Genomic DNA, 13,711 nt, shown 5'->3' on the forward strand with positions numbered 1-13,711 from the left:
AATTTTGACTGGTGAATCATAACAGAATACAACGACAGCTTAGACTGAAGTCTGAACCTTCCTCTGCTGCCAAAATTTTGCAGTAAACAATATTTTCCACACTCCTCCCCTCCTCAGTCTTCCTTCATGGACCTAATGTCACGTCTAACAGTGTTGAACCACGTACACTTAAACTTTGAACTGTACTGGGAATCCAACCGCTTATATATATGTACATATGTAACAGTCCATTAACTTAGCGACTTAGACAAACTCAACTGAAACTTCAATAAAGATAACATTTTCATTAACAAATTTAATAGTAAGAAGGTTGAAGCGTGTGAGATATGAGATAAGTTAAAACAATGATTTGATAAACAAGACACGTACATCAGTGGGGCTACCAAGATAAGATGCTCTGTCCAAAAAATTTTATTGTCCAGTCGGTGCATACCCATTATTGCAATTACGTTTCGTTTCAAATTCTATATAAAAATATTCCTTTTTATGTAGTTGGCATTATCATTAATCACCATCAATCTTTATCTAAAGTTGTTGGTTTCCTAAAGAGTTTCCTTCTCTCAAATTATTGCTTCATCTGACTGGAAAGTTTGTCCTCGAGATGGGATGCCAATGGAAAACCAATTCTTCAACAACTAAATAAAAAAACAAACTGCTATCTATCCTGACATATGCAAAAGGAAATGTGGAAATCCTACGCAGCAAAACATAATTACATGCTTCACTTGATTGAGTTATGAATAATTATTTTATACTCAGCATCTTTACATCCCCTAAAACATGGCCGCACCTTTAATTTCAGGTCGCTTTCGTTTGTTTGTTTGTTTGTTTTTTTTATTTTAATACTGATTGAGTTTTTAAGAACTTAAAACGAGTTGTTATGCCGGCTCCAGTTATGCCGGCTCCAATTTAATAAGTATGTAGTGAAGAAAAGACGGTTAGATTCATTAGGCCACTACATATACCCCAAATTATATTCCAGGTTCATTCTCTGAGCCAGAATTAGGATTGCTTTTTGAGCTAAAGAACAGTGCCACATCGGTCCGGCCAAAATTTTGACAATCAGATTGCTGGTTGCTCTAGTATAGAAGATTATCAACAGTTTCCTGTTCCTATGATAAAGGGAAACCTCTAAAATACAATGGGTTTTCATTTCTCTTAATAAATTTGATAAAAATTAACCAACCTTGACTCGCGGGGTGGGGCGATAGGGACTCTTAGATGTATTACTCAAGAAGTCTTGAGTTTAATTCTCCTCGGTTGCTAATAAGGGTAGCCACTAGAGTGTTTATTCGGTAGTTAACTTCAGGGCTCAGGGGATTAATCGAAGTGCACACAAGCTGATTCGAACACTTCCGATCACCTCATTAATTTCAGAGCTTCAAAGAATTAATTGAAGTACGCGCAAGGCTCAGACACCTCAGACCACCAAACAAAAAAAAAAATTATTTAAAAATGTATATGATTAATGATTTTTAATATGAATACCTATGTAACATAAAATGAAAATTCTTAAGTAAGGACGTCTTGTATTATTCTTGACTTGGGATTTTATGTTTGTTAACATGATAATCACTGTAAGACAAATAATTATAAATGGTTAATATGATATCTCATTGCGGAAACATTAATTCCCTCCATAATAAGTTGCCAATATTGTTGTTGACATGACTCCACATAATAGAGCAATACATTTTAGACCAACAGAACACCAATTAAGGAGAGGTAAGAGAGATTATAGTGGCTGCTTACAGCGCCACCACCAGCACCAAGGGCTTTTCTATGACTAGGAAACTTTATATGTTGGCTTTTCTTAACACACTACTAGTATTAGTAAAAACAAAAACCAGCAAATTGTTGTGGGTGCACTTGGTTTATTCTCAAACTTTTTAGAATAATATTTAAAAAAAAAGTAAAATTGGATAATTATTACGATATAAGATTTAAAAATTAACAAAAATACCTCATAAGTTTGTTTATTTACTAAATACCCTTATAATAAAATATTAAAAATTAACAAAAACACCACCACCTACCCATTAAATACTGACAGCCTGCCACCACTGTCGGAGGGTGGCGGAGTCGCCGTATCGGTGCACGACCGGCTGGATCTAGTAGGTCGTGCGCCGTATGACCTTTTCGGCCAGATCCACAGTGGATCTGGCCATTGACAGTCAAATTTGGCCGATTTGGTCGTCAACAATGGCCATATCTCGGTCGTCGTTGACGACTAATTACGACCAAAGATCTGGCCTTTTTCGGCCAAATCCACTGTGGATCTAGTCGAAAAAAGCTAGATCAATACACTACCGACCAGATCCAACTAGTAGTACGCTATTATACTAGATTTCGACCAGTTTCTGATAGTGGTAGCTAGAATCTGGCAAACGTGTGTTGCTAAGGTATTTTTATCAATTTCTAAAAAAAAAAAAAATTAAGGGGTGTTTAGTTAAATTAATAAATCTAGGGGTTTAAAAAGAATTGAATAATAGAGAATAATATTTTGAAAATAAGAAAATAAATGTGTATTTTGGATAACATAGGGAATATAGTAGTGAAAAAATTGTGCAACAAAAGGGCCCTGCACTATTTTAGAGAACAAACAGCATGACAGAGCTTACAAGAGTACCAAAATTATTATTCTGTACCAGAAACTTGAAAAAATTGATCATATTTCCCACTTCAGTGAGGCTATCCACAAGGCCTCCAAATCCGATCGAAGTTTTTATCCGTTTGTGTGTTTGGAAGAGACACATGTACGTTAACACAAGCTTTTAGAAATTGTTGGGATCGATTTTTAGCCACATTTTTTGTTTCACCATTTGCAGGTCTCTTTCTCAGTGGTTGCTGTCATTGCTGCCCATTGTTTTATCCCTCGGTGCATTCCGATCCTCCATCAAACACCAACATAATACGCCCACTCCACGTGGTACTGAAAATACTAAGCCACAGTTTTGTACATGAAACTCGTGTCAGTTTGCGTTTTATCATAATACAGAATCGTTGTATTTAAATAGATGTTGTAATGTTAATCCACGTGGTCCTTTGGAATTTTTTAATTGTTGTGGGGGCAACAAAATAATTTGCCTCATCCATTATTATTTCTCACAAGCATAACATAACATGTTTACAAAAAATTTGTTTAGGGAAAATGATTCCGATTTTTTAATTAAATCAATATTTCATTTTATTTCCTTGGATATATTGGTTGTGTTTACTAGTTATTTATAGTCATGGCCTCATTCCGCAACGTCGTGACAAGCGTACGAGATTGAAGAGTTTTGCGAAGCATTCATGTGGTGTGTGACAGTTGAGACATCAAGTATGTTTCCTCTTGGCACATTGACAATCATTCATAAGACTTTTTAAGAGGGAGGTGTTCCGTGAAAGAGGAGTGCATGAGTTGTTTTTTATAATCGATGATGAAGAAGGGATTAGGTCATCCCTGCACAAACTCTTCAGGAGCTAGATGTCGAAATTATGAGCAAATGAGACTTAAAGAGGTAATTTAGTGAATTCAAAATTAAATTGATTATAAGTTTATAACTGAATCAATATTGCCTATTTATACAAAAGTCAAACTAGATAATAAGGAAACATAATATTATAATAATATTTAAAATCTCCTAGAATAAAGAAATATAATATTGTTTTACATTTAAAGAAATATATTATTTGTATTTCATTTTACACTTCAACACTAAAACTGCTTTCCAAACGAGTTTATGACATGACGAAACCAATAGACCTTATGTCGATAGATGGCGAATGTGTAAGCTTAACCCTCTAATGCAATGTTTGGGTACTACACGGTCGTTCCACTACGTCGAAAGTCTAGACCCATGACAAATCGTTTATTTATAAATTTCTTCTTATTTTTCTTTCATTTGTATTTCCTCTAATATTTTTTTTTTTTTCACTTGACTCTATCCTTTTTTAACTTTATTACAAGTGTCTACTTTTTCTAAATAATAAGATAAGATTAATCGAATACAAAAAGAAATTAATGTACATAAAGAAAAGAGAAACCCATACACAGTAGGTGCGTTTATACCGTTGAAAATGCTTATTGTTAATAAACTCGTGATTATCATTGTGTCTAAAAATTAAAACTGAATAGATTTACATGCTAATTTTGCTCAAGGAGTAACGGCGTTTTGTAGTACAGGGGTAATATTGTCATTTCATGTGTGACACGTCACGAGCTCTTCCTCCTATATAAAACTTTGCAGACTCTTGCACTTTTCAACTCGTGCGAGAACTTGCGATCACAGACGCACACACACACTCGATATTCCTCCTGCATTTTCGGAATCTCTCTCCATAACTCGTAAACCGAGCAGAAACAGAAACGAAGATGCAGAGATTCGTAGTGAGAAGGATATTATCGGAAACGAATTCAACAAATTCTCAGCGGTGCAACCGGTGCTTCTTCTCTCAGCTAGTGCAGAAGCAGGAGACGCCTCTAAATGACAATGAAGTTTTTCTTCCCAAAATGCCCCCATTCGATTACTCTCCTCCTCCGTATACCGGCCCTTCCGTCGATGAGATCTTGGCCAAGCGCAAGACCTATCTCAGTCCTTCACTGTTCCACTTCTATAACAAACCTGTGAGTCCACGTTATTACAGCGGATCATTTCCCTTCCATGCATGATTGAATCGTTTTCATTTCTTAATAATAATAATTATTTTTTTGATCTTTTAATATGAGATCATCTTTTGGCAATCTCATTTGCTTTCTGATTAAATCTTTTGAGTGGGCCAGACTGTCGAAATGAACGATCAGATGTAAAGGATTTTGATTTTATGAATCTTTATGTGACAGCTAAACGTGGTGGATGGAAAGAAGCAATATTTGTTCGATGAAAACGGCCGTAGATACTTAGATGGTTTTGGAGGGATTGCAACTGTGTGTTGCGGCCATAGTCATCCTGATGTAGTCGACGCAGTGATTAATCAAATCAAACGCATACAGCACTCCACAGTCCTCTATCTCAACCATGTTATCGCTGATTTCGCAGAGGCCTTAGCCTCCAAAATGCCTGGCAATCTTAAGGTCTGTCATCAACGGTCCACGTTTCATCTTGTCTTTGATTTTTGTCGTTTTCAATTATGATGATGATTGATGAAGATCATATCATATCAACAATATTTATGAATTATGGATTTTATATATTAAGATTTGAAAACGTCTTTTTTGTCCAGATAAGAAGTTTAAATTTTTCTCTTTTAATGTCCCAAAATACTTTTGTTTTTATCTTCTTAATACAACATCAATTAATAAAAAAAAAAAAAATCTTTAAAAATCTTTACATTTTTAATTTTTTGTGTGTTTTATTTTGGAAATGAGAAATGGAAATGAAAAATGAAAGTGAACACGGCCTTTTAGAAGCTTCCTTCAGTAGTACAAACATTTTGTATAAAGATCCTGCACGTTAATATTTTAAGCTAGAGATTTTCAGTATCCATGTTAAATTGTTTAGAGATTTCTTTTTTTTCATCATTAAAATAAATTTTGATTATTTTTATGTAGGTGGTCTTCTTCACAAATTCAGGCACAGAAGCCAATGAATTAGCAATAATGATGGCAAGATTATATACAGGATCTAATGACATAATATCACTAAGGAACGCATATCATGGTAACGCAGCTGGAACTATGGGAGCCACAGCCCAGTCCAACTGGAAATTTAATGTTGTTCAGGTTAAGTACCTATCTTTCAAGTCTTTTATTTGTTTCATCCTGGAAATTACAAAAAGTATGGTCCCACTTTTAAAGTGAATGAGAATGAATATGGTAAAGTTTGGTGGATGATGATGACCCCTTGCACTAATGGGAATATCTTAGGCTAATAATGGAATGATTTTATTATTGCACAATGATATTTGCAGCCGGCCATTATTTCTTGCCTTAAAAAAACAAAATTATTCTTGAAACTTAAAAGCATGGTAAACATTTAGAAAATTGTAGTTCCGTAAAGGGTCCACAAGCTTTGCCTTTTTTTGCTAACATTTCTTTGTTTGAAATGCAATTGAAATTGGAGATATTTTTCATAAGAGTGAACTTCCGTCATTTCTTTTTCCTGTTTGCTAGTGGGTCACATCACATCTTCATATGTGAGAGTATGGCCCATCTAGAGGACCTTCTTGCACTAGGTTCCAAACTTGAATATAGCGCACTTGGAGATGCACTGGCGATATAGAATCAAGTTGAACTAAACATATCAGGACACTGAAATTGGTAAAGAGGGAGAGCTGCCGTAGGAAAATATATCAGAAGTTCTGCATGTATCAAGTCAACGATAAAGTGAGGATATAAGTAAATTGGCAAGAGTGGACTTTAACAGTCAAAATTGTCTGCTGTCCTAGAGTGTAATTATATGTTTTTTCTTTTTTTTCAAATTTCTGAAACCAAGCTATGTAGCTTATGTTGAAGCTGTAGTAATAATGTAATACGTTTTAATGAAATCATTGTGGACATAGTTACTAACTGCTCTCATTATCGTTTGGCCAACAGACTGGAGTTCATCATGCCCTGAATCCAGACCCATACAGAGGTGCCTTTGGTTCAGATGGTGAAAAGTATGCAAAAGATGTCCAAGAGCTTATTGACTTTGGAACTAGTGGTCATGTTGCTGGTTTTCTTTCTGAGGCTATACAGGTAATTATTATTCACTCTGAGTTGTTTACCGCACTGTAAGTTTCAGTTCCGTGGATTAGAATTAAGGTGTTATATTTTATGTATTCTTAGAGGAAAGATGTTTCATACTTGACAGGGAGTAGGTGGCATAGTAGAGTTGGCACCAGGTTACTTGCCTGACGTTTATAAAAGTATTAGAAAAGCTGGAGGTCTTTGCATTGCCGATGAGGTTCAGGCTGGGTACGCTCGCACGGGGAGCCATTTCTGGAGCTTTGAGGCCCAAGGTGTTGTTCCCGACATAGTGACAATGGCAAAGGTTAGTTTGTCATTGCCTTTTGTTCTGTAGCAAACCTGAAAACTTATCCCTGCATCACGAAATTAATCCATGCCATTGCTCTACAAATTATTAACTGCTCAGCTTATCTATTCACCTTCAACAGTTTCAAACAAGTATTTTTCCACTATGTCTTTTGTGTTGGTTCATCATGCACTAGAATATGGTTCTAATTTGATTGTTTATTGTGGTGGTATCCGCAGGGTATTGGGAATGGCATTCCCCTAGGTGCTGTAGTAACCACTCCTGAGATTGCAGAGGTCCTGACTCGCCGCAATTATTTTAATACTTTTGGAGGCAATCCTCTGTGTACAGCAGCAGGGCATGCTGTTTTGAAAGTGATTGAAAAAGAGAAGCTTCAGGATAATGCATTTGTTGTTGGATCCTATATGAAAGAAAGACTAAATGCACTGAAGGATAAGCATGAGAGTAAGCTTTCTTCTTTGCTCTTAATCATATTCTTGGCTTCTCTTTTTAAGATGAACTTGATGGTTGCTGATTATGTTATATAATGTTCTCTGCAGTTATTGGAGATGTAAGGGGAAGAGGCTTTATACTTGGAGTTGAACTTGTCACCGATCGCCAACAAAAAACACCTGCGAAGGCTGAAACTCTACATGTAATGGACCAGATGAAAGGTATGTGTTTTTCCCCTCCACATTTCAATCTAGCTATGCTTTAAGCATATGATTGTTAATAAACCCTTTTTTTTTTTTTTTTTTCCTATTGTAGAACATGGAGTACTGATTGGGAAAGGAGGATATTACGGAAATGTTTTCAGAATAACACCTCCTCTCTGTTTCACCAAGGAAGATGCTGGTAGGTCTTTGGAAAAAATGACAGAATGTTATTCTTTTTCATTTCAACTGTGTTTTTAAGTTGTAAATAACGTTTGCAGATTACCTGGTTGATGTTATGGACTACACCATGTCAAAGGTTTGAAGCAGCCGCTGGTATATGAAGAACAGACGTAGATAAAGAAGTCAGTCTGTTTGGTGGTTCGCAACGTATTCAATTATCTAGAATTGTACTATTATATATATATATATATATATGAATGAAATAATCAATACATATAGGTTTTCGTTCGAATTAGCTGCGTACAGTTTTAGCAAACGTTGAGTCAACAACTCGTTGTCTCTCGTAAACCTTTCACTTGGATTTTTAAGAAATTGATGAGTCAACAACTCGTTGCCTCTTAGTCTTTGTTTTATCTCTCTTTTTATTCAATGCCTCATTTATCTATCTGCTTGGTTGAATCTTATACTTAACTTGATAAGATTTACTCTGTTTTACTATTAGAATCATATGCTAGAGTACAACTATTCAAGCCCTTGGTTTAAAATCAGAGGTCGAATTTTCCTTTTGAAACAAGTGGATTTCAAGTTGCGATCCCTTGTTTTTTAAGGTTCATGACATTCACAATCAAACTATGCATCACCAGAAAGGCTTAAATTGAGACGAATGCTTTGTAATTTCCATTCTGATATTTGATAATTTTGATTTATGCCATTGAAGCACCTTGCCTTCAACATTTTAGTTTTATCATTTTAGGATCTCACATTGGGGCATATGGTTATAAAGGCTTGCACACCCTCCTTTGACAAACTAGTTTTCTAAGTGAATTTTACCCAAACCCATAAATATTTAGTGTTCAGCCCAATCGTTTGAGTTGGTTAGATGGGTATCTATCATCATCAAACTTGTCATGAATCATAACTTGACTACATAATCCAGTGTCTTCAAAATATTTTACTCCCACACGGGCATTGGATTTGGACCTCAACCAAAAACCATCCGTGGCTCTAGAAATACTCTCTATCATTCTTGGCTTCTGTTTTTAAAATGTGAACCAGATGACAGGTATGTTTAATATCCAATGGCCATTTCAGACGTCTAGTTATTATGCTTTAGGCAACAACGTACTTCTTATTAACTCTTCTGCCCCCCTCTTCTCTCTTATATGTTTCATTCACTAGCTGGGTGGAAGGTCTTATTCTTATGATAATATGCCATCTTTAAGCTTGACAATGCTATTGTTTGATTTCACCTGCGATAATTTATACTAAATGGTACTACATTAGCAATATCACAATCAATACATGTATATTACAACTGCCAGTTAAATTAAAGATTGATAAGGAAAAAGAAAATTCAAACATGAAATAAAACATCGGCTATTTATATAGTGAGATTGTACTTTTCTAGCATTCTAGAATTTTCCTCTTTGTTAGATAGGTATGATAAAGCTTTGTGAACGATTTGCATAGAACTCACCCTAAAAAGGAGTTCAAGGGAGAAAGGAGTCCAACCTCACCATCACCACAAACAAATGTGGCTCCGATACCATATAAACCGGTTGGATAAAATTCACTCTTAAAAGTTAACTGAAAGGGAAGAGTGAGTCCAATTACACCAAATACAACTTTTAACAACTTTAAGAAGAGTATAACGTAGTGTTTCATGATTTTTTTTTCTTTTAAATTTTGGCTGAAATTTCTGGATGATGCCAAAAAAAAACTCAGCGGTAGAGTCCACAAAAGACCAAGCCACCAAGTGCTAAAGGACAGACTATTTTGTGTGATAGTGAACAAGATGGATTACAAGACTAAATCTCTCCATTCATTTCTTATTATAATCTACATAATCGTACTGCATACGATTAATCATGAGTTTTAATTGTTCCCATTCTCAAATTAACCTAACAAAACCTCTTAAAATCTCTTAATTTCTTAATAACAAGCTCCAATTAAAATTGTGATGATGTGCTTGTGTTTGTGCCACGGTGGAGTCAATTAAAATTGGGAGGTCAAAGGGTCCAAGCGACATCGTTTTAAGATGACGAAAATGACTTTGTCTACTCATTCGATCCAGCCCTCTTCTTTTCACATATTTCTCCTCTCTAACTGTCTTGTTCCAGAATGTTCTAATGGGAGACGAAATTTGTTGCTTGTCTACGGCTAGATCTTCTAGAGGTACCAAGTGGAGATTGATCCTGGAAGTGGCTAATGTATAAATTGATTCCATTTGATAGGATTGGCAGCAAGGGGAAAAGGGAAGAAAGCTAGGGTTTCTTCGGGTTGTATTCCTCTTTGCTCAATCGGTTTCTTTCTTTGTTAATACCCTGTAAATTGTCTCCTTGACTGTGATAGTAATGATATCCTATTTGTGCCTTGAAGAGGTGGGTAGCTACCCAGCCGAACCACTAAAATTCTTGTGTGGATCTTATTTTATTTTTGCTTGATCTGCTGTTGATCAATGCTGATGATTCACTGCTTTAATCTGTGATAACTTGTGGTTTGGAACGATTTGGTTGTTACCCAGAGACCAGAATCTGTGATTTTTTCATCTTGTTACACAGTTGATTGTTAGCCCAAGATCTGCAATCTATGATAACTTAGGACAAAAATCTTAACAGATTGGTTCAGAGCCTGGCTCAGGTCTTCATAAAATGTTAGTTTTTTTTTTTTTTGTTTTAAGTGTTCTGTGACCAGTTTCTTAGCTAAAACTTTAATCATGTCCACTAAATTCGAACTTGAAAAGTTTACAGGTGAGAATGATTTTGGTCTGTGGAATGAAGAAGAAGCAGTACTGATCAAGGAAGGGCTAGCCTTAGCCCTAAAGGAAGAGATTGAACTACCAGAGACCATGAAAGATTCCGAGAGCAGAAATGCTAACAAAGCCAAAAGCTCCTTGATCCTTGGATTGGGTGACAAAGTCCTTCGGGAGGTCAAGAAGGAGAAGACAGCTGCTGAAATCTGGAAAAGGTTAAACCTCCTCTATCAATCTAAAACTGTCCCTAAGATAATTATTTAAAAAGCAGAGGTTGTTTGGCTTTAAATGGATGAGCAGAAATCTTTGAAGATAATAAAGATGATTTTTTGAAAGTGATTCAGGATCTACAAAGTATTCTGTAGATATTGATGATGGGATCAGACAGTAATCTTGTTGAATGCTTTACCTAAATCTTATTCTAACTTTGTGGAAACCCTAAATATGGTAGACAAACACTGAAGTTAGAAGAGGTAGTGAGGCTGTTTCTGCCAATGATAGTGGAGAATAGGATGAAGATAAAATGTGGTGATGGTGAAGGTCTAATGTTAGAGGAGATCAGATAGAAGAATTGGAAAAAGGGAGGGAAAATAGAATAGGTATAAGTCTAGGACAGGAAATAGAAAATGTTTCTTTTGCCATAAGAAGGGTCATTTTAGGAGAGACTTGTCCTGAGAGAAAGAACAAGCAGAAACCTGAAAGAGATAGTAAGGGAGCAGTGTTGTGTAGCATCTGAGGGATTGAGAGTTCTGAAGTTTTAGTTATTTCTGAGGGTAAAACCAGTGAGGAGTGATCCTAGACTCTAGTGTACCTAACACATGACACCAAATAGAGAATGGTTCGCTCATTTCAACCTTAGATGTGGGAAAGTTATGATGGGGAATAATGTTGTGTGTCATATAAAAGGTATAGGCACGTTAAGCTAAATCTTCAAAATGGTGTAACTAAAACTCTCACAGACTTTAGATATATCCTGACCTGAAAAGGAATTTATCTCACTAGGAACCTTGATTCTAATGGGTTTAGCTATAAGGCAGCAATGGCAACCTTAGTGTCATGAAGGATCTCTAGTTGTCATGAAAGCTGAGAAGAGAAATGGGTTATATATGTTAAAGGGTAGAATGGAGAGTGGAATTGCTGCTGTTGGTCAACAGAAGTTCAAGATAGAACTTATTGTGGAATCAAGACTTGCATGTGTTAGTGAGAGGGCTTAGTAGAACTAGGCAAGCACAACCTGCTGTGTGGGGATAAGATTGGAAGTCTAGCTTTCTGTGAACTCTTTGGAAAATGAGTAGAGTTAATTTGGATCTGGTCAACATACTCAAGTTCACCACTTGAGTATGTTCACTCAGATGTTGTGGGCCATCTAGGCACTACTCACTAGGAGGATGTAGATACTTCATTAGTTTTGTGATGATTATTCTAGGTATGTGTGATCTATTTCCTTAAAACCAAGGATGAGGCATTCTCTAGGTTTAAGGAATGGAAAGTTATGGTAGAAACACAAACTGAAATAAGTTAAAGAAACTTAGGACTGATAATGGTCTAGAGTTTGTAAATGAGAATTTAACAGTTTCTGTAGGATACATGGAATTGTGAGACCAAAAACATTACGAATACCCCACAACAAAATGGTCTTTGTGAGAGGATGAATAGAACCATTTTAGAAAGAGTTAGGAGCATCATGTTTAGCTCTAAGCTACCAATTAAATTCTGGGCAGAGGCAGCACACACAACAGTCTACCTAATCAACAACGAACTCCATCTTCAGCATAGGTTTTAGGGTCCCTCTGGAGAAGTGGACTGGTCATCCTGTAAAACTAGAAAACCTTAGAGTTTTTGGGTGTCTAGCTTATGTCCATGTTAGAGAAGACAAATTAAAACCTAGAGCATTAATGTATTCTTAGGTTACTCAGATGGGGTAAAGGGCTATAAACTCTGAACTTAGAGTCTAAGAAATGTATCATCAGCAGAGATGTTGTTTTTAGAAGAAATCCTACCTAGCCTTGGAAATGATTTTGAAAATTTAGAGGGCGTCATCAGGATCAGATTACTTAGAACTAGAACTTCAAAACCCAAAAAGTGATCAACTGTGAATCAAGGTGGAGTTGATGAATTCAAGCTGAAGAAAACAATTCTAAAAATTCTGTGGTGACCAAACTGTGAACCTTAAGGTGAGCAGTTGAACCATGGTGATGAATTAGGGCTGTCTAATTACCAACTATCTAGAGATATAGTTAGAAGAGTAATCAAACCTCCAAGCAGATTATGGTATGCTGATCTGGTGGCTTATGCTTTACAAGTTAAAGATGATATGAGTGATGAACCCAAGTCCTTTCAAGAGGTTGTGTCAGGACCAGAAAAATTGCAATGGCTTAAAGCAATTGAAGAAGAGTTTTCTTCCTTGATAAAGAATGAAACCTGGATTTTAGTAGATAAGCCAAGAAATTGTAGAGTGGTCAAGTGTAAATGGATTTTTAAAAGAAATCAGGTTTATGCCAAACTGAACCACCAAGGTATAAGGCAAGGGTAGTTGCAAAGGGGTTCACAGAAGTGGAGGGCATATATTACAATGAGATTTTTTCCCTAATTGTCAAGCATTCCTCAATCAGAATTCTGCTGTCACTTGTTGTCCAATTTAATCTAGAACTGGAACAATTGGACGTGAAGACAACTTTCTTACATGGAGATTTGAAAGAAACCATTCTGATGGAGCAGCCAGAAGGACACAGAAATGGTGCAGGTAAAGTTTGTTTACTTAAAAAATCCTTGTATGGCCTGAAACAGTCACCACGATAGTGGTATAAAAAGTTTGATTCATTCATGATTGCGATAGGTTTTAATAGATGCAATTATGATAATTGATTCTATTTTAAAAGAGTTTTTGAACTGACTTACATTTTCCTTCTATTGTATGTGGATGATATGCTTATGGCTTGTCATGAACAATCTGAGCTGTCTCGGTTGAAAAAGATCCTTAACACCAAATTTGAGATGAAAGAGCTAGGTCAGGCTCAAAAGATTCTTGGGATATCAATCATTAGAGACAGAGTTCATGAAAGTTTAAAGCTGGTTCAGGAAGATTATGCTAAAAAGATCCTGCAGAAGTTCAATATGAAGGATCCCAAGGCTGTCCAAACTCCCCTTGGTCAGCATTTTAAGCTGTCTCAAGATCAGAGTCCCCA

General features: G+C 36.0%; 1 protein-coding gene across 1 annotated transcript; it reads left to right on the forward strand.

Moving 5' to 3' along the window:
* Nucleotides 1-4,261: 4,261 nt before the first annotated feature.
* Nucleotides 4,262-8,013, forward strand: LOC116126036 (alanine--glyoxylate aminotransferase 2 homolog 3, mitochondrial-like). Its single transcript, XM_031411729.1, has 9 exons — nucleotides 4,262-4,609; nucleotides 4,826-5,056; nucleotides 5,534-5,704; nucleotides 6,518-6,661; nucleotides 6,777-6,956; nucleotides 7,178-7,403; nucleotides 7,499-7,612; nucleotides 7,707-7,793; nucleotides 7,873-8,013. Exons 1-9 carry the CDS (start codon nucleotides 4,358-4,360, stop codon nucleotides 7,914-7,916), a joined length of 1,449 nt encoding a protein of 482 aa, XP_031267589.1. The 5' UTR covers nucleotides 4,262-4,357; the 3' UTR covers nucleotides 7,917-8,013.
* Nucleotides 8,014-13,711: the final 5,698 nt, after the last annotated feature.

The sequence above is a fragment of the Pistacia vera genome, unplaced genomic scaffold (genome assembly GCF_008641045.1).
Source record: "Pistacia vera cultivar Batoury unplaced genomic scaffold, PisVer_v2 Contig174, whole genome shotgun sequence".
In the NCBI taxonomy this organism is placed as follows: Eukaryota; Viridiplantae; Streptophyta; class Magnoliopsida; order Sapindales; family Anacardiaceae; genus Pistacia; species Pistacia vera.